We start from the raw sequence: 20,531 nt of genomic DNA, 5'->3' as shown, positions 1-20,531 counted from the left end.
ATCTCTTCCCCCCGCCCCCCCCCCCCCCCCGCCCCGGCCTGCCCCCCTGCCCTGCACTCCTCCCGCCCTCCCGCAGCTCCCCGCTCCACTTGGGCCCGAGCTCTTTCCCTCCCCAGGTCGGGCCCTGCCCCCCGAGCCCTCCTCCTCCCAACGGGCCCGCCCCCCCGACCCGCCACCGTCCCCGCCCCCCCGACCCGCCACCGTCCCGCCCACTCTCCTCCCCACAGGCCTCCCCTTCCCCGGGCCCGCCCCCTTCCCCGCCCCGGGCGCGCGGGGGCGCTGCTCCCCCGCTCCGTGCTTCCAGCCTCTCTAGGCCGCTCCTCTCCACTCCCCGCAAGATCGCCGGCTCACCACGCCAACCGGAGGCGGCAGGCCTGGGGGGGTGGGGCATTCCGGGCGAGCCGCCCGCGCACGCGCCGTAAGCCAACGTGGGCGTGGCTGCGGGCTCAAGGGGCGGGGCGGCTGAAGGAGCGCGCTGCCATGCAAGCCCACGGGGACCGCGCCGCGGCGCCCCACGTGGTAGGTGCCCGGGCCGCGGGAGCCACCTCGGCCCCTCCTCCTGTCCCCTCCCCCCTCTCTCCGTCCCCTCCCCTCCTCTCGTCCTCTCCCCTCGTTCCCTCGTCTCCTCCCGTCTCCTCCCGTCCCCTCCCTCCCCGACTCCCCTTCGCCTCCTCTTACCTCCAGCCTCCGCTCTCTCTCTTCATCCTTCCCTGTCCCTTCTCCTCACCCCCACGTCGCCTACTGAGGGTCACCACTTCCCAGGAGCTTTCCTAGGGGGGGGTCTCTGCCCAAAGCAACCTCCAGCAGAAGAGTGCCAACAGAACTTAATCAAGACCCATCTTTGACGGAAATCCACATTGTTTTCTATTGTAGATCTTGGGGATATTAAAAACATGCTTTCCTTTTTTCTTTTCCATTAAAGAATAATGCTTACTTTAAAAGTAAATATGTGGTGCCTGGGTGGGTCAGTCGATTAAGCTTCTGACTTGGGCTCAGGTCATGATATGGTTTGTGAGTCCAGCCCCTAGTTGGGCTCTGTGCTGACAGCTCAGAGCCTGGAGCCTGCTTCCGATTCTGTGTGTGTCTCTCTCTGCCACTACCCTGCTCTCTGTCTTTCTATCACTCGCAAAAATAATAAACACTAAAAGGAAAGTAAATATGTGAGTAAATTAGGTAACCACTTTTTGGCTAACAGATTCAGGAAGGGTTCTCACTGTTGAATCAGATCCTCAGAGTAAATAATTTGACTGAATTATATTTTCAATCTATGAATTTTTCAAAACCGTATTCAGATTTAGTATTTTTATAATCCTGTCTATACTGCATGTAGATACTGAATACTCACGTATGTGCGTATCCTTTGTGCCCATGCGTATGTGTATGCGTATGCACTGTGTAAACACACCTGGATGACCGTGTTCTGTCTTCTTGTGTAGGAATTTGTCCACTCCTCATTAGGGTATAAACTCCAGGGTTAGGGTAGACTGTAATTTCTGTCTTTGGGTATTTCATATTGCTTAATGTGGTAATGTACAAAATTAAGATAATTCCAGTAATCAGCTGTTTTGTTGGCAGTCAGGTTTCACTTGTTTTACTCCATACACTTTAGAGATTTTTGTTTGATTTCGGCTGTAGGAGAGAAAGACAGCACCAAACTGTCCTAAACTCAGTAGAGCAAAAGGAGAGAGAGATAGATGGAGGTCACCCCCATTTTCCCAGTACCCACCCCCATACTTTGTTAAAGCTTGTGTGCAGGCACTTGAAAAGAGTTTCTTTGCTGGAGTTTCTCTAATGTCATGGTTCACCGAAAATGCTTACTCCACCAAGAAAAGGACCAATAGATTATTTTTATGAGTGAATTAGAAAATACACAGATGCTGAAATGATGTATCTGACCAGTGATTGGAGAACACATGAATTTGCCATTGAACTGTGAAAATCTTTTATGCCTTTAATATTTTTGTTTCCTTTTCAAAAGTATCCCAAAGACAATTCAGTGAAATCTAAGACATAATAAATCTTACGGAGCAAAAGAACATTAGAGCTTGGAGAGAAGGAACAGACACCTTCTGTTTTGGTGACAAATTCTTTGGAAGCCTTATTCCCAATTATTCTGTATGTCGGGCCTCACCCTTTAGAAATGAGCATGGGGCTAATGCTCGGGGTTAACAGGAAAGTAAACTGGAATGGAGGAAAGGCATTATTAGCCCTCACACTTACATTTGTTAATCCACTTCTTTTGAATTGCAGTCTATTATCCTCCCGGTCTACAACGCTGAACTGTGGCTGGACGAGTGCTTGGAGTCTGTTTTGCAACAGGACTTTGAAGGCTCCATGGAGCTCTCGGTTTTTAATGATGCTAGTAAGGTATTTATGAACTTCCTGTTGGTGATTTAGCCCTAGCATGAACAGTCACATCTGTTTTGAGGGAAGCTTCCTGAACTGCCAATGTCCTTGTGCTTTCAGGACAAGTCTATGACTATCATTGAGAAATGGAAAGTGAAACTGGAAAACTCTGGTGTCCTCGTGGTCATTGGAGGACATGATTCTCCTTCACCCCGAGGAGGTTAGTGACCCTGTTTAGTTTATTATTCAACTGTAAGGAATGGTTTCTTATGACTTGTGTATTTAAACACTGTTAACCTTAAAACAACACTGCCAACTATTTTACTGGTAAAGATGGGGTTATTTGAGAATAGCAGAGAATCCCAACCTAGGACAGGAAAACCTCACCAGAATTACAGGCAAGTCTGGAGAGTAAGGCCCGGAGGCTTTTATAGAGGAGGCAGGAGGTTGGGCGGGGCTGTTGTAAACAGAATGCCCATTGGACTATACTGGGAGCTGGAAGTATGGTGGCTTCTCATTGGCTGGGCTGTTGCCGGAGCAGCAGGAAACCTTCCTGTTGCTGAGTAAGTAGTATCCACCTGCAAGGTGCCTCTCCTCCTGTTGGGTCTGCGATTGCTAACTAGTGCTGGGCCCACAGCTCCCCCTGCCCATCTCCTAACTCCACTCTACTAAATAAAGTTTCCTTTTATTAACTTTCATAATAGTTTCGTGTTCGGGGCACCTGGGTGGCTCAGTCGGTTAAGCGGCTGACTTCGGCTCGGGTCATGATCTCACGGTCCGTGAGTTCGAGCCCCGCGTCGGGCTCTGTGCTGACAGCTCAGAGCCTGGAGCCTAGCCTGTTTCAGATTCTGTGTCTCCCTCTCTCTGACCCTCCCCCGTTCATGCTCTGTCTCTCTCTGTCTCAAAAATAAATAAACGTTAAAAAAATTAAAAAAAAATAGTTTCATGTTCAAATTCTGGTGAAAAATATCCTAAAAAATGAAGTTTATTACTTTTTTTTTTTTTTTTTTTGAGAGAGAGAGCGCATGCAGGGGAGAGCCAGAGAGAGAGAGAAGAGAGAATCCCAAGCAGGCTCCGTGCTTAGCACAGAGTCTGATGCAGGGCTCAATCCTATGACCCTAGGATCATGACCTGAGCTGAAATCGAATTGGTTTTTCAACTGACTGAGCCATCCAGGCACCCCTAAAGTTTATCCCTGTTAAGAACCCAGTACACCTGAATTTCTTATTCTTTGGTAAGGATTTGTATGAGACCACCATGCATACTTTACTTATTCAGCCTAACAAAAACTAGGGTGTTTTTATTTGTAGTGTGATTGATCATAATATTGGTCACCTCTACTTCTTAAAATTCTTTTCTTGTGACATTTGATTTATTTGTGTCCAATTTTTTTTTAATCTTAAAGAACTAGCATTTGGTTTCATTGATTTTCTGTATAGTTCTTTTTTCTATTTTGCCTGTTTTCTATTTCCACTCTGATCTGTATTATTTTCTTTCTTCTGCTTACTTAGGATTTAATTTGTTCACTTACTAATTCTTTTTTTTTTTTTTTTTTTAATTTACTTTTGAAGGAAAGAGAGACAGAGCATGAGCAGGGGAGGGGCAGAGAGCAAGACACAGAATCCAAAACGGTCTCCAGGCTCTGAGCTGTCAGTACAGAGCCCTACACAGGGCTCAAACTCACAAACCATGAAATCATAACCTGAGCCGAAGTCGGTTACCTAACCAACTGAGCCACCCAGGCACCTGACTTCATTTCCTAATTCTGTGTTGGTTTTTTTTTAATGTTTATTTATTATAATTGAGAGACAGAGCGTGAGCAGGGGAGGGTCAGAGAGAGGAGAAGACACAGAATCTGAAGCAGGCTCCAGGCTCTGGGCTGTCAGCATGGAGCTGGACGTGGGGCTCGAACTCACAAACTGTGAGATCATGACCTGAGCTGAAGTCATACACTTAACCAGTTGAGCCATCCAGGTGCCCCACGTAATTCTTAAGGTGGAAGCTGAGGTCACTGATTTGAGACCTTTCTTCTTTTCTAATATAGGCATTTAGTAATAGAAATTTTTCTCTTACTATTGCTTTAGAAACATCACACAAATTTTGATATGTTCCTTTCCTTTTTCTTCAGTTTCAAAACACCTTCTTATTTTGACTTACTGACTCATGGCTTATTTAGAAGTATGTTAGGTTCCAAATATTTGAGGGATTTTCCATATATCTTTTATTAATGATTTCTAATGTAATTCCTCTGTAGTAAGAGAACATGCTTTGACTCGAATCTTTAAATTTAGTAAGATTTATTTTATGGCCCAGGTTGTGGCCTGTCTTGGCAAATGTCCCACGTGTACTTGAGAAGGTTGTGTAGCCGATGGTGTTGGATGGAGTTCTCCGTAAATGTGAATCAGGTCAAGCTGAGGAGTCTTATTTAACTCTACTGTGTTCTTGCCAATTTGGGGTCTGTTTGTTCTTTCCATTATTGAGAGGGGGCATTGAAATCTCCAGCTCTGTACATTTGTCTGTTCGTCTCTAGTTTTGTCAGTTTGGGCTTCCAATAATTTGAAACTCGGTTGACGTTTAGGGTTGTTACGAAGAATTGACCCTTCCTCATTATGAAATAACCCTCTCTATCTTGCTAATATTCTTTGCTCTGAAACCTACATTATTTGATATTAATTTAACTGCTCTGGCTTTATTTTGACTAGTGTTAATATAGTATATCTTTTCCATCTTTTTAAACTTTTAGCCCATTTGTTGAAGGGCACCTCCTTTAAACAGTACCCCCTCCCTGTAGATTCTTATAGACAGCGAATCCAATCTGACCATCTTCACCTTTTAACTGGAACGTTTGCATTAGTTACATTTAATGTGACTAATGATAGCTTTTAGTCTGTCTTCTTGCTATTAGTTTTATATTAGTTGCTTCTGTTTTTTCCCCCTTCTTTCCTTCCTTTTCTGCCTTCTTTTGGGTTAATCAAATATTTTTTATAACAAATGTATTCATATGCCACACAGTTCACCCATCAAAGTATACAGTCGAGTGGTTCCTGGTATATTCACAGATCTGTGCAGCCACCCCCACAGTCAATTTTAGGACATTATCATCACTTCAGATAGGAACCTGGTACCCTTCAGTCATCATCCTCCACACCCTGCTTCTCCCAGCCCTGCGCCACCACTAATTTACCTTTTGTGTATAGATTGTGTATAGATTAACCTGTTGTGGAGATTTCTGCATATATGTTTGTAAGGGATGTTGGTGTGTGATTTTCCTTTCCTGTGATGTCTTTGGCTATGATATCAGAGTGGAGCTGACCTCATAGAATGAGTTAAGTGTTTCCTTTTTTTCTGTTTTTTGGAAGAGTGTGGGAAGGATTGGTGTTATTCTCTAAATGTTTGGTAGAATTCGTCAGTGAAGCCATCTGGTCCTGAGCTTTTCTTTGTTGGAAGGTTTTGATTACTGATTCAATCTATTTAGTTGTTATAGGTCTGTTCATATTTTTTTATTTCTTCTTGAGTTGGGTTTGGTAGTTTGTGTGTTTCTAGAAATTTGTCCCTTTCATGTAGGTTGTTTAATTGGTTGGCACACAGTTGTTTGTAGTATTCTCTTAGACTCCTTTTACATTTCTGTTAAGGTCAGTAGTAAGGTACCCACTTTCATTTTGGATTTTAGTAATTTGAGTTCTTTTATTGGTCCAGCTGAAGGTTTGCCAATTTTGTTGATCTTTTCAAAGAACCAATGTTTGTTTTCACTGATTTTCTCTCTCTCTCTCTCTCTCTCTCTCTCTCTCTCTACTTTCAATTTCATTTATTTCTGGTCTGATCTTTGTTACTTCTTTCCTCTGCTAGTTGTGTGTTTAATTTTTTAGCTTCTTAACATGTGAAATTAGGTTAGTGATTTGAGATCTCTTTTACATAGGCATCTATAGCTGCAAATTCTCTCTGAGCACTGCTTTTGTTGTGTCCCACAAGTTTTGGTGTGTTGTGTTTCCATTTCCACATATCTCTGGGAATGTGTCTTTAAGAGTATCTAAGCATATTCTAGGAATATGTCTAAGGATATTCTGTTGTTTTGGGGTAGGACATCTGTATATGTCTGTTAGGTCTTTTGGTTTATAATGTTATTCAAGTTCTGTTTCCTTACTGATCATCTGTCTAGATGGTCTATCCATTATTGAAAGTGGGGTTTTGAAGTCTTCAACTATTCTAGTAGAACTATTTTTCACTTCTATTCTGTCAGTTTTTGCTTCACTTATTTTGGGACTCTCCTGTTAAGTGTATATGGTTTTATAATTGCTATGTCCTCTTGACTGACCCTTTTATCAATATAGAACATTCTTTGTTTCTAATAAAATTTTTTGACTTACGGCCTGGTATCAGTATAACCAACCACCCCTAGAAACCCTTTTGGTTTCTAGTTGAATGGAATATATTTTTCTGTCCTTTCACTTTTAACTCCTTTGTGCCTTTAGATCTAAGGTGAATCTCTTATAGACAGCATTTAAATGGATCGACTTTGGCTCAGGTCATGATCGCACGGTTCACGAATAAATAAATAAATAAACATAACATTCAAAAATAAATAAATATTTTTAAAAAATAAATAAATGGGTCATGTACTTTTTAAATCTATTCTCCCAATCTTTGTCTTTAATTGGAGCATTTCATGTATTTATGTTTAAAGTAATTAGTGAAAAAAGAAGGCCTTTTACCATTTTGTTGTTTGCTATATGTGCATCTTACTTCTTTTTTGTTCCATAATCCTGCATCAGTGCTTTTGTGCTTAATTCTTTAGTATGCCATTTTGACTCCCTTCTCATTTCCTATTCTGTGTATTTGAAAGTTATTTTCTTAGTGCTTACTGTGGACATTACAATTAATGTAGTAAATTTATGACAATCTAGTTTAAATTAACATCAGCTTAGCTTCAATAGTGTTTAAAGCTCTGCGCCATGCAGTTCTGTACCTCCCACTTTATGTTGTCACAGTTTACATCGATTTCATGCACCCGTTGACGTAGATTTATAATCATTGCTCGATGTATTTGACTTTTAGATAAGAAAACATTCAGAGTAAAAATAGAACAATACTGGATTTTATATTTACCTATGGGTAACCTTTATTAGTGTTTTTCACTCCCGCGTATGGTTTCAGCTTATTGCCTGGTGCTCTTGCATGACAGCCGGCAGGACTTCCGTTAGCATTTCTTGTGGGGCAGGCTTACTAGTGACGAGCTCCCTCATCACTTATTAGATCTGGGAATATCTTAATTTGTCCATTTTTAGAGGATGATTTTGCCAGATAAAGAATTTCTATATGTTATAGGCCTAACAATACATTATTTATATGTTGTGTTATACAATTGCTTTTTTTTTTTTTAATTTTTTTTTTTTTCCAACGTTTATTTATTTTTGGGACAGAGAGAGACAGAGCATGAACAGGGGAGGGGCAGAGAGAGAGGGAGACACAGAATCGGAAGCAGGCTCCAGGCTCTGAGCCATCAGCCCAGAGCCTGACGCGGGGCTCGAACTCACGGACCGCGAGATCGTGACCTGGCTGAAGTCGGACGCTTAACCGACTGCGCCACCCAGGCGCCCCTATACAATTGCTTTTTAAATCAGTTAAAGGAGGAAAGGAGAAATATATATTTGTATTGTCTTTTATAATTAACAATTACCTTTGTTTTTTTTTGTGTGTTTTTTTTTAATGGATTTGAAGTACTCCCTGGAATCCCTTGGGTCAGTCTTTTTAGCCTGAAGAATTTCCTTTAGTATTGTTTATAAGGCAGATGTCTTAATTCTCCTTGATTTTTGAAAGATAACTTTTCCGGAATAGGATTCTTGGTTAACAGCTTTTCTTTTTGAGTACTTTGAGTATGTTACCCCCTGCCTTGTGCCTTGACTGCCCTGAGAAGCCACTTGAGACCCGACCCCTACCCCCTCTACCAGGTGTCTTTCACCACAGTGCAAGAGTGGGTTTCTCCACACTCTGTTGCAAATGGAGCAGGGGCAGGAGCCCCCTCCCCACAAGCCAGGGCAAGGGCGTTGGGGACCCTAATATTCTTGGTGATACCACAACCAAGGTAGATACTGCCCCTGTCCCAGGTTGGGAGCTGGGGGTGGGGGGAGAAGGAGCCCTACTTCTCCACTGTTGGGGACTCAGCCACAGCAACAGTAGCCTGCAGTCAGGGTGACGAATGCCGATGTCCTGCGGCCCCCAGGATTTCTGTATGTTAGCAAGGGGAAGGGGAACCTGAGTGTCTGTCTAGGTGGGGTTTCCTCTTTGGGGAGGGAGGGGTGGAGCAGGTCTTGGTTCAAGTACCACAGACCCTCACTGTTCTTACTCTCGGTCATCTTCTTCAGTAAATATTTCTTCAATTCCCACTTCCAGAGACTGAATGGCAGTTGGTTCCGCGTGATGTTCACAGGCTTCTATTTAGGCAATCCATGGGGCTCTGCATGCTGTCATGCCCGGAGCCGGACTCCAATCAAAATTCTTCGTTCTATTTTATCTTCTGTTGGCTTAGTAGCTATAATTTAGTTTTGCTGTTTTAGGGGTTGATTTAGGGTTTTAGTATACATCTTCAGTTTACCAAGATCAGCTTTTCAAAGGTCCATCTACACGTGTAACATAAGAACCTTACAACAGTATTCACACGTTTCTCCTCTCTGCTCTTTATGCTACCTTGTCCTGCGTTTTACTTTGCCTGTATCGTAAGCACAGGACACTGGCGTTAACTGTTATGAGACATACGTAATAAGAAAGAGAATCACGTTTTCACCCATACAGTCACTATTTGCGCTGCTCATTCACTTCCAGATCCACATTTCCATTTGCTGTCATTTTCCTTCTGCCCGAAAGACTACACTTCTTGCAGTGGCGGTCTGCTGGTGATGATTTCCTTACCATTTGTGTGTCCTCGTCTGGCACTTGTGTGGGGGCTGGTGGACCCTGTGATGAGGACATCTCATCACAAGATGCAGGACCTTTCCTTTAGTCCTTGTGTGCTGCCCTCAGGTAACCATCCTGTACGGCTTCTGTCTGCTTCCTCCCTCTCTTGCCTTGCTCCCTTCTTTCTACCTTTCCGTCTTCCTTTGTCCCATGCAATTGCTTCCCCTTTGCAGAGTAGATGGGGAGAAGGGAAGGGGAAGGCCTGAGACTGCTGGTCTTGTGCATTAGTGGGAACAGCCTCTCCTCGCCCTGCTGGTGCCTCCTGAGCCTGCTGTTCTTTGGCTTCATGGTGATGAGGGAGGGATGGCCAGTCAGCTCACCCAAGCGGTCAGCTTCGCCTGAACAGAAGAACCCAGAAGTTCTTCCTAACTAAGTCCCTGGACTGTGGCATTTGGGTTTCCTCCCCTGCCAGGGTACAGCCTCCTTCTGTCTCCTGTAGAGGAAGGAGTCTTACAATTTTCTTTTGTTTCTAAGGCACTTCTAGTGCTGGGATTAGGTGGGTGGGGTAGACTACCAGTTTGTTGGTGCACTATCTTATCCAACTTAGTTTTTCACGATATCTCTGATTTTCCATTTAGGCAATCTAATCCTGAATAAATGTTATTCTTTTGTTTTGTTGTTTTAATTTATACTTCACTGTTCATATTTTTCTCTTGGGATAAGAAGTCAGGAAGAACAATGTGCGGCCACATTACTGAATCCTTGTATTGTTCCTGACTTAGTGGGAGTGTTAGTGTTTCCGTGTTAAGTATCATATTTATTGTTGCTTTCTGACAGATACCTTTCTCAAGTTAACTTGTGATTCCTAACTTAGTAAGCGTTCAGAAAATGAGGGATCAGTATAGAATTTTATTAAATGTCTCTTAGGTATCTGTTAAGGTGATTGCTTTTTTTTTTCTCCTAACATATTTATTACAATGTGTTAGTATTTCTCTTAATAATGAATAGTACCAGAACAAACCTGCAATGACATGATAATGTTTTTACACAATATAATTATTCAGGTTTCTTTAGGATTTTTGCACCTGTAGACATACGGAAAATTGGTCTGTAGCTTTTTGGTGCTTGTTTGGTGACTGGCTTAGGGATAAGAGCAGAAGGCCTTGGAATTGCTGGTAGAGCATTTGTGCAAGCAGTAATCATGTATAGCACAACAACCTTTGTCTCAACCTTCCATATGAACTAGCCCTCCAGCCTGAATGTACGTGACAGAAAAAAAAAAAATTTATTCATTCTCACAAATGTCTGCTTTGAGGAATAACACATTTTTTTTTTAATACTAGCATTGATAAAAAGAAATTCAGGCATACAGAAAGGTCTACAGTGAAACCTAGAAGCCCCACACCCTGGAAGCCACCAGTGTTTTTTGGTTCTGATTTGATTTGTTTGACTCACACAGTGTGGGTCAGTGCTCACCGTGAAAGAGGAAATGTTTAGCTGCTGAAGTGCTCCTCACCACACTTCCTGTGCTCCCCCCTCAGGGAATTTGTTTGTTATAATATAGTCATATTTTCAAGGTGTGTAATCTTCACATTCTGTTCTATAACTTTTTATTTTACGTGCTTTAATAATAAGTTGATGCCGACACTTTAGACCTTGTAAAGACAGCACTTGCAGTATAACAGGTGAGTGACTATCATTCACTGCAGACCTTGTGCTGGCTCAGACTCAGACCTGGGCGCCTCTGCGGCCGACTCCATGCCGGGCCCTGGGGGCTCCCAAGTGTTAGGGTCTGTGGAGCCTGTAAAAACATTTTGTCTTGTTCTCTTCTGCTTTCTACACATGCCATTGTTTGGTTTCCTTCCTTCTCTTTTTCTTTTATTTAATTTTTGTCTTATAAGTGTTATTTAGTGTTGCTAGAGTACTCCTTAAAGTAAATTTTCCATATCTGGTGTGTAGATGGTAAAATGTTTAGAGTTTTTACATGTCTGAAAATGTCTTCATTTTGTACTTAGGCTCAACTGACAGTTTGGCTGGGTATAGAATTCTACATACAAAATAATTTCCCTTAGAATTTTGAAGGATTGCCTCATAATCTTCTGGTGTCCTCTGGTTTTGATAAGAAATCTTATGACGGTCTGACTCTTTAAAGGTATCTTTTCTGAAAGTTTTTAAGATTTTTGTCTTTACATTTTGAGTTTGAAATTTATAATGCTGGGTCAAGGTATCATTGCTTTTCATTCACCCTCTGTTTTTATACTGAATGATTAGCTTTACATTCTTAGCTTTAATTGTAATATATTGGGCTTCCTTTAGCTTCACTTTAAAGTTTTTGTGTAAGACTTGAAAATAGCATGTCTGCATACACTGCTGGGTTGGAAGAGGAGGTCCAGATGATGAGGCTGGAGCTGGAGGACAGACCCCTGCAGGTTTTAGGAGTGTGTCCTTCTTTAAATAGGGGGCCTCAGCTTTGGTTACATGTGAGAAGCACCTGCAGAGTTTTGGGAGCCCTGATGCCTGAGTCCTACCCTAAGATCTTCTCAAGTGATTGGTTTGGGTACAGCCTCTGCACTGGGATTGTGGACACTTGTGGACACTTCCTGAGAGAGGCTGGGATGCATCCACAGTTGAGAATTAACCTCAGGAGTAGTGTGGCGCCAGCCCCTCTCCCTCATGGGTGGTCCTCAGGGAACCTTGCAGCTCTCCTCATATTTCAGGGGTGGGCAGGGTGAAAGTTTGGGATCCCTCTGGATCCCCTCCTGTAGGGCCAGAGCATTGTTGGCTCTGTTACTGGTTCTGTTCAGACTGGCATGTGACTTGCCTTTCAGGGTGGACAGGTAGTCAGGGTGCAGGGTAGGGTTTGTGTTTCAGCGTGGCAAGGTGTGAGCAGGAGAGGTGTGAGTGGGAGGGACATCCACTCTTCCCAGATGCTTCTTGCCCTCAAAGCCCCTTCCTGTCCTGTTTCCTCTCTCTGCTCAGTCTGCCAGTTTTGGTGGTCAGGAGGCTGCCCTGGTCTCCCCTGGTCTCACTCCTGACCCTCGCGTGTGTGCCCCTGGCATGACCTCACAGAGCTCTCCTGGTCTTCTGGGGCAGGTGCACTGATCCTTGCTGGACTTGCCGGTTTACTCCAAGTTCACAGAGGGGCCCTGAACCCAAGCTGTCTCCCCCAGAGCTCGCAGGGTCCACCCTCGAACAGGGCTAACCTCTCTGAACACTGGCTCTCTGCAAAACAGTGTGCTGCTTCAACGCATAGCCTCCGAATCGCCTTGCCTTCCCCTTCTGCAGCGTCCTGCCAGCACTGTGTTTTTGTCTTTGTGTTTCGGGGCCAAGGAGAGGGTGGATGGTCACAGAGGTGAGTTAAGAAGTTGAGTTCACAGAATGAAACAGATACTTCTCTCCCAGAAAGTGCCCCTGACTCTGCACCACATCCCTCACAAATAGCATCCCATACCCTACTTAGGAGAGCAGGAAAGTGTAAACATTTTAGAAAAAATTTAAAACCACAAATGGTCATTAAAATTGGTCACTTAAAAGAAAGCTTTTTCTCCTGCTATTTTATAAAGTTCATATTGAAAGACCAGTCTTTGGCACTGCCTCTAGGTGGCCCTGCCTTCTGGAGCAGAAGACTGGGCAGGAGGCAGCCAGGTGGGCCCCCCCACACACACTCCTTCACCTCTCTGTGCCTCAGTTTCCTTTGCAGGCAGCAGGTGCCTGTCCCATTGTTGAGAAGACATAGGTGCTAAAGGAGTGTTAGGACCTGTCCCGTTCTTTTTTTTTTTTTTTTTTGGCTCTTTTCAGTTTATTACACGAAGGAGTTACACTAGTCCAAGTTAAAAGCAGACCCCAAATGGTTACATTATACAAGCTGTGAGGTTTTTATTTTATTATTTTATTATTTTTTTATTTTTTTTAACGTTTATTTATTTATTTTTTTAATAAATTTTTTTTTAACGTTTATTTATTTTTGAGACAGAGAGAGACAGAGCATGAACGGGGGAGGGGCAGAGAGAGAGGGAGACACAGAATCGGAAGCAGGCTCCAGGCTCTGAGCCATCAGCCCAGAGCCCGACGCAGGGCTCGAACTCACGGACCGCAAGATCGTGACCTGAGCTGAAGTCGGACGCCCAACTGACTGAGCCACCCAGGCGCCCCAGCTGTGAGGTTCTTAAACTTGTGACAAGGGACAGAAGGGAACTTCTACTCATTGCAAGGAAATCCTCACTGAAGCTTCAGTGAGCCAAAAGCACTTAAAACCCATGAACTTTCAGCTGGTCGTCCTTAGCCAGTCCAATCTCTACAAGGAACTGGCATATGTTCTTGCACTGGTCACCCAGTGCAAGATGGGATGCTCAATTACATCTTCTGGTTGTAGATGCTCAACCAGCATCTGGATGCTCAATTACAGTACCACTGCAGGTAAATTTCTTCTTAAACACCTTCGCTAGTTTCTTTTTACCGTAATCATCAGCACTCCCTTGGGAAGTAGGAAGGGCCTTCCTGCCGTTTCTCTGTTGAATTCTTACACAGATATAATCCTCGTGCCAGCAGGAAGCAGATCATCACCCTTACTTGCATCAGCAGAGGGGTCGAAAGAGTGGAGGTTCTGGATAGCGTACATAAAATACGATTCCTTTTCCTCGGTGGAAAGGGCCTGCAGAAGGTGGCAGTGGGAGAGGGCGGGCAAGGGGGACGGAGTGTCGGGAAGCGAGGGGGCTCAAGGGGGAGGCTGCTGAGTTCTCAGTGGGGCTCAGTGGCTGGGGCCAGGACCTGCCCCATTCTTGTCATCCTGATCTTCCCCATGATCTCATGCCTCCAGAAGACGTTCTGTTTTTTTCCCCAAATGATTTCTTATTCGCATTGTCTCCAGTTTGTTTGAGATAGAAAACTAAAAAATCAGTTACTGTGGAACATCTGTTTCAACTTGCATCTGAAATGTGCGTAAACGAATTGTGGATTTTGAAACTAGTCTGAACATCCTTGTCAAATCGTCTTTTATTAAGATGTTTTGTATCTTCCATAGTTGATAAAATAAGTTGAAGGCATTTTGGTGGCTGGTGTGATTGCTTCTCTGACCTCCATCTTAGAAACAAGTTTTGTTTTTCATAAAATATTTCCACAGATTAGATACAACTTGAGTCCTGTCACATTTGTATGTATTTTGTCAATTAAGAAAAATCAGTTGTAATAGTGTGAAGAAGTGGAGGCAACCTGCTGTCATTTTGGAGACGGGCAAGGCAGAGTCATGGGGGCCCGTAACGCACGAGTGTGGGATGGAGTTAATTTGATTAGATCTGAAAGGGCAGATTTTCCTGTAATGGTATTTTCTTAAGCAGGAAAAGTTACATTGACTATTGGAGAGCATAAATCCAAAGCGTTTCTTTTTTCAGGAGTGCGGAGTTATTTAAATTGGATTAAGATTCACTTATTATTTCATATCATAACAGAGCAAAACATTTCTTAACAATGCGGTCACTTACTCAAATAAAAGTACAGCACAGTTGCGCCCTCCCAAGAGTGAGGATACCAATCCCGCCAGGGCTGCGTTTTTTCCCTGCTGTGACCATGACAACCACCTGCGTCCCTTTGTGACAGCCCCCAGACAGCAGGCCCTGGCACAAACATTTGACTTTCTTCAAGGCAGTAATATTAAAGCAAATTCCTTGTCTTTGCCAAACATAGGACTCATTGTGAGGAACTTCCAGCTTCCTTAGTGAGACATTTTCCTCCATTATCCAAATTCTGGGGTTTGATTTGTACCCCTTCTGAAACCTGACTCTACTGAGCAGCTTTTTAAACAGAACTCCTGCTAGTTTAAATGTGATTGTGGGCCGTCTCTTCCCATTTTCATCTTCTTCATACGGCTCTTGGGTTTCGACCGCGTGAGACCTTTCCCTGGGTTTGCTGTGCTGGGCGGTGACGATGGCGCTTTCTGCAGCTGCCGGTGCGGCTGCCAGGGCCCCCCCTTGTGCCCTTCTTCTCTGCTTATTACACCTGTGGCTCTTTGAGATCTGGGACCGGTCTGCCAACCGGTTGGCATTGGCTAAGCTCTAGGATTCATGCTAAGATTGAGCTGCCACCTTGCGTGGAAACAGCCTGCACCAGGGCACCGGTGCAGGGAGACTTCCCGGAGCTCGAATTTGCTCAAACCCCCCACTGAGCAGCTGCCTTCTCCCCCCTCGGAGAGGCGCTGTCCTTAGCACAGAAAACCCAGAGCTCTGATGTGGCCTGAGGCAAGTGCGCTGCTGTGTCCCTGGCACCAAGGAACCTGGTCAGGTCGCCTGAGCCTGATTATTGGAGGGATTTATTGTTTTACCTCTGCACACATCTGTTTCACTTCGTGTGACTTTCCTCCGTGGCACCAAATCTGTAACCGGATGGTTAACTCGACTCAGGTGTTGGCAGCCTCTTTTCTGTGGAGCGTGTATCTGTGCCCCTGAGGCCCCTGAGGCCCCTCTAAATCCTCCCATAACCTGCCCTGCCCTCTGTCCGGACTCAGCTGTCTCAGCTCAATTTGCTGACGCTCCTTACTGGCCAGGCCTGCCTTCCCACCTGCCGCGGACAGCCCGGTGCTCCCCACACCGTGGCAGGCTGTGGCTTCTGCTCTTTCTCCTGGCGCTACCCCAGCACGGCTCAGTGGGCGTGCAGCCACTTTTTCCAACCCAGTTGTAAGTCGTAATCACTTTGAAGCCAAAGACTTTTTAAAACATCTATTAAAACATAACATCCGGGACAGCTGCAGGGCTCAGTCGGTTCAGCATCTGTCTTCAACTCAGGTTATGATCTCACAGTTCGTGGGTTCACATCAAGCTCTGTGACAGCGTGGAGCCTGCCTGGGATTCTCTCTCTCTGTCCCTACCCACCCCTCCTCAAAAATAAAATAAACACTATAAAAAAAAAAAAAGAGGGGGCGCCTGAGTGGCTCAGTTAGTTTAGCGTCCGACTTTAGCTCGGGTCATGATCTTGTAGTCTGTGAGTTCAAGCCCCACGTGGGGGGGCTCTGTGCTGACAGCTCAGAGCCTGGAGCCTGTTTCAGATTCTGTGCCTCCCCCTCTCTCTCTGTCACTCCCCTGCTCATGCTCTGTCTCTCTCTCTCTCAAAAACAAGCTTAAAAAAACAAAACAAAACAAAACATAACATCCATAAGAAAAGTGCACTTATCATATTGTCCAGTTCAGTTAATTTTCACAAACTGCCAGCACCATGTCACTGGCACCCGGAGGAGGAGCCAACATCACCCACCGTCAGAGACCCCCATCTCCCTTCTGGTTCTGCCCTCTTCCCAAGGTGACCTCCCGATTCTGGATGAATTTGCCATCCTCGTGCGCTGTGTGAACATCACCCGCGTACATGGGCAGCCCAGGGATGTCCGTTCTCAGCGTGGTGTGCTCTCAGCTTTTCCGTTCTACGTCGGGGATCTGAGGACAGTCACACCTTGTGAACATGGGGTCTGCACCTAGCAGGGGAGCCCCTAGGTGTGTGCATGTGCAGACATAGTAAACGCTGGCAGTGACGGGAACCACCACTGAGAGATACATTCAGCTAAGTACTGATAAAGCATCCCGTTGGGCAAGTGCTTAACAGCCAATCACACGCATGTCACTGCTTCGCATCTACACAGACATTTCCATTCAGTGACGTTTTGATTTTTTGGAAATATTCCCCAGGGTTAGCTTCGTTATACTCTGAATGGTTGCTGAATTTGTTTTCCTCCAGGGAGCAGTCCCTCCTTAACACACTGGGTCTGGGTGGGCTCTTTGCATCCCAACGTAACACTGACTGTGTCTCCATCCCTAAAGATGGGACACGGTTTTCCCTTCCCTTCCTTCTCACTCCGTCTAAAGCCAACTGGATTTTACTTGCTGGGGTACCATGTTTTGAGCTTCCTAGTAGTATGTGTTACTCTAAGTTCAGGAAAGAAAATACCATCAGAAATTGAATTATAAAAGACCTTTTCTTTTTCTTTTCTAAAACAGTCGGATATTCTAAAAATCGAGCAATAGCACAGAGCTCGGGGTCTTACCTTTGCTTTTTGGATTCGGTAAGTAACTCTTTGTTTTACTTAAAATGTGTATATATGTAGTGGTTGAATAATTAAATGACCTTACATTTTAGTGTGGTTCTTGAAAATCATTATTCTAATATATAATGATCAGACTTAAAAGTTAAGGTTCATGGGCTCTTGCTGTTAAATTGCAAGAGCACATAATGAGTTAATTAATTTTTGATAAATAGGATGGCATAAAAATACAGAATTGCACAGCAGAGAATCACATAAATAAAACTGAAGATAAACTGGGACAATGTGGATAAGCACTTAAAGGATGAACAGCCTTAGGGAGACAGAGGTCACACAAGTTATAAGGAGGAAAGGTTCATCAGGAAGGAGGGGAGCAGTCAGACTGCAGCTGAACTCTCACAACCTTTTTATCACTTGTGACCAAGGAAACACAAGTGACATTCGTGAGATACGAGCTTTAAAAACCAAGTTAACAGGGTTTTCTGAGGTGCGTATACTCAGTATTTGCAAAGTGTGAATTGGGGGCGTTGGCAGCATAATTTTGCATTTTGTATCAAGAACTTAAAAAATGCTCATGCCCTCCACTCCTAGATTTCACTTGTAGGGATCTCAGAAATTCTGAAAATGATTTGTGTGGTCTGTACATGGGCATTACTACATTAAAAAGCATTTTCAGTAACATGACAAATGATTACAATAGGCGAAGCATCACTGCACAGTGTGTATTTCAACCATGGATTTTCTCTTTAATTAGCTTATTTTTTATAAATTTTTTTTATTTGAGAGAGAGAGAGAGAGAGAGAGAGAGAACGAGAGAGCATACATGTAAGCAGGGGAGGGGCAGAGAAGGAGAGAAAATCCCAAGCAGGCTCCAGACTGTCAGCGCAGAGCCCGATGCGGGGCTCGATCCCACAAACGGTGAGATCATGACCTGAGCCAAGATCACAAGTCGGACACTCAACTGACTGAGCCACCCAGACGCCCCTCTCTTTAATTACCTGAAAACCCACCTTTAGAGTGTCTGTCTGCATGCAGTCTCCCCTTGGGCCCCTCTGGGTCTCGGGACACAGGGTACCCACCTCCTCTGGGCATTCCTTAGGGGGTTCTGTTGAGCAAGGTCAGCTGTGTGTCGGAATTTCTGCTCGTGCTGAATTAATCCACCTACGAACCTACTTTTCTTCTCATACTGGCTCAGCCTTTCCCTTGATTACCAGGAACACGGGGTGGGAGTGGGGTGGGGGAGGTTTGGGAAGAAGTTTGCCTGACGGACAGCCCTGCTCTCGAAGACAAGCCCCAGGGCTGTGGTTCCTTTTTCTTAGACTAAAACTCCCTTTCATTCCATCATCTCCTTCCAGACCCTGCCCTGGGACCTGTTTTCACTCTCAGATGGTCTGTCCAACATTTTCCTAAACAAAGACAGTTTCCACTAAAGACAGTCACACCCCCCATGGTCCACAGTGTGCTTCTTAGGGCCTTTGGGTGAAGGGAGGTGGTGATTTTCTTGTTCTCCTTTAGGGCTGCTCTTTATGAAATACTGGACAGTGACAACGTGTTCTCTTGAATGGCCATGGATGCGTTGCTGTGTATGTGTTCCAGAATCACTGGCAGGATTCTGGAAGCTCTCCAGTGTGCAGGCTCCACATGGACAAGGCCAGCAGGACTCGGGAGAAGGAGAGAGGAGGGCTGAAGATGCCCTCTCCTCTCTGATATCCTGTGCAGCTTTCTCTCTGTTCACTGGAGAGTAGGAAAGAAAACGTAGGAAGGCCAAGTTGGACAAGGTGGAGCCCAATTTAGAACAGTGAGGACTGCAGACCAGGGAGGCACTGAATAAACTTGCTGATGGAAGTCAGCATAGCCACCACTGAGCTGGCAGAGGGCAGGGCAGAGAACCAGGTCCCTGAAAGTGCCCTTCCGCAGTGGGCAGGGAGAGGAAGAGCAAGTTGGACGTCTGGCCCCATCACTCCCAGAAACTGTAGGGAGGGAGGCAGGCGAGGGCTCAGAGCCACAAGGTCCCTGCTTCCAGGAGCAGGAAGCCCCCAGATTGGGCATCACGATGTCTCCGTTCTGGGCGTGGGCATCTGAAAAGATGGTGATGCTGAAGTCTCACCAAGAAGACTTGCCCTGACTCCAGAGATTTGACTTGTTCTCAGGGTTTAGTTGGAAGAAATCAGGGCAGTAAATTTCGGTGAGCTTTGCGGTGGAATTTGCATGACCACCTTGCTGTCCTAGCCAAGGGCCTGGAGGCACAGAAGGGCCCCACAGTTCCTGGCTGAGGGTGGAGTAAGATTAGCAAACAAAAAGTCTGGCTTTTAAAGAAGGTAGCCTTAGGCACATATTGTGCATCAGGCCTGGGGCCTGAGTCCCTGGCCCCTGGAGGTCAGCGTCTTGTGAAAAAGAGGGCTTGTAACAGGGTTTCTTGGGGGGGGGGGGGGGGGGGGAGCTGCGCTTCCTCCCCAGGGGTACCCCGCCACTTTCCGCCACCGCAGAGAACCTGTCTGCGCCTGCTTCCCTGGGGACCCCGGCAGTGGTTAGCCACCAAGGAACAGTCTGTCCTGGATGGCCACAGCCCCCAGCAGGGGCTGCAGGCCTGAGGGGATGGCTCAGGGGATGCCCTGTCTTCCAGGAGGTGTGTTGGTGTCCTTAGTAAAGGACAGAGACAGGCCGTGCACCTGTGCTGCCCTCCGGTGTGGGCATGTGCCTTTGACTGCTGCCCCTGGCGCCTTTTCTCTGTGCACCTTGGTTTTATTTGTTTAGTTTCTGATCTTGTTGGGTTTGCTTCGTTTCTAATGCTCATTACATTTCAGGCTTTCTTTTCACTTTTCTCACGTAAGGTTTAAGACGATTCATTTTCTTGTGGTGACCGTGGTGGGTGCCCCTCAGTCCTGAATAGCATGGTACACTTTTTAGCTTCCGTTGTGATTTCTTCTCCTTTTTAAGTGTAGACCTCAGGATTTCAGGAGCAGAGAGCTGAGTCAGTCACGAGCCTTGTTCAGGACACGCTCTCACCATGTGTCGTGCGTGTGTGGTCTGGTCGCTGTGTCTTTACTGTGTCGCCTAGAGCTAGAGCCGGCTCGCGCTCTGACCCTACCCCTGCAGAGCTCTGGTATTTATACCAATCTGGAAAAGTTAGTTAAAAATTTCAGTTGTTTTTATGCGAAGAGTATCAGGCCGTGTGTGATATTTAAAAAGTTAACGTTGTTAAGATATATCCATACTGTTGTTGCCAATCTTTTTTTTTTTTTTTTAATTTTTTTTTTTTTTCAACGTTTATTTATTTTTG

At 45.1% G+C, this 20,531-nt stretch overlaps 1 protein-coding gene and 1 pseudogene across 8 annotated transcripts in view; one reads left to right on the top strand and one right to left on the bottom strand.

Moving 5' to 3' along the window:
* Window positions 1-279: 279 nt before the first annotated feature.
* B3GNTL1 (UDP-GlcNAc:betaGal beta-1,3-N-acetylglucosaminyltransferase like 1) overlaps window positions 280-20,531 on the top strand; it is a 98,870-nt gene continuing 78,618 nt past the window's right edge. For 4 of the 8 annotated variants that reach the window (XR_006715253.1, XM_045490007.1, XM_045490006.1 and 1 more), the window contains exons 1-4: window positions 392-519; window positions 2,251-2,367; window positions 2,467-2,566; window positions 17,208-17,272. Coding sequence is in view for 5 of the 8 variants with exons in the window: in XM_045490007.1 (XP_045345963.1) it covers window positions 481-519; window positions 2,251-2,367; window positions 2,467-2,566; window positions 17,208-17,272 (321 nt within the window). In the remaining 3 variants the exon portion in view is untranslated. Of the gene's footprint in view, window positions 520-2,250; window positions 2,368-2,466; window positions 2,567-17,207; window positions 17,273-20,531 lie in introns of those variants that run through there. The other 4 variants (XR_006715254.1, XM_045490010.1, XM_045490009.1 and 1 more) reach the window with 4 other exon arrangements.
* LOC123604194 lies at window positions 13,399-14,100 on the bottom strand (annotated as a pseudogene).

Source organism: Leopardus geoffroyi, chromosome E1, assembly GCF_018350155.1.
Source record: "Leopardus geoffroyi isolate Oge1 chromosome E1, O.geoffroyi_Oge1_pat1.0, whole genome shotgun sequence".
Classification (NCBI taxonomy): Eukaryota; Metazoa; Chordata; class Mammalia; order Carnivora; family Felidae; genus Leopardus; species Leopardus geoffroyi.
This window is presented reverse-complemented; position numbering and strand designations above follow the sequence as displayed.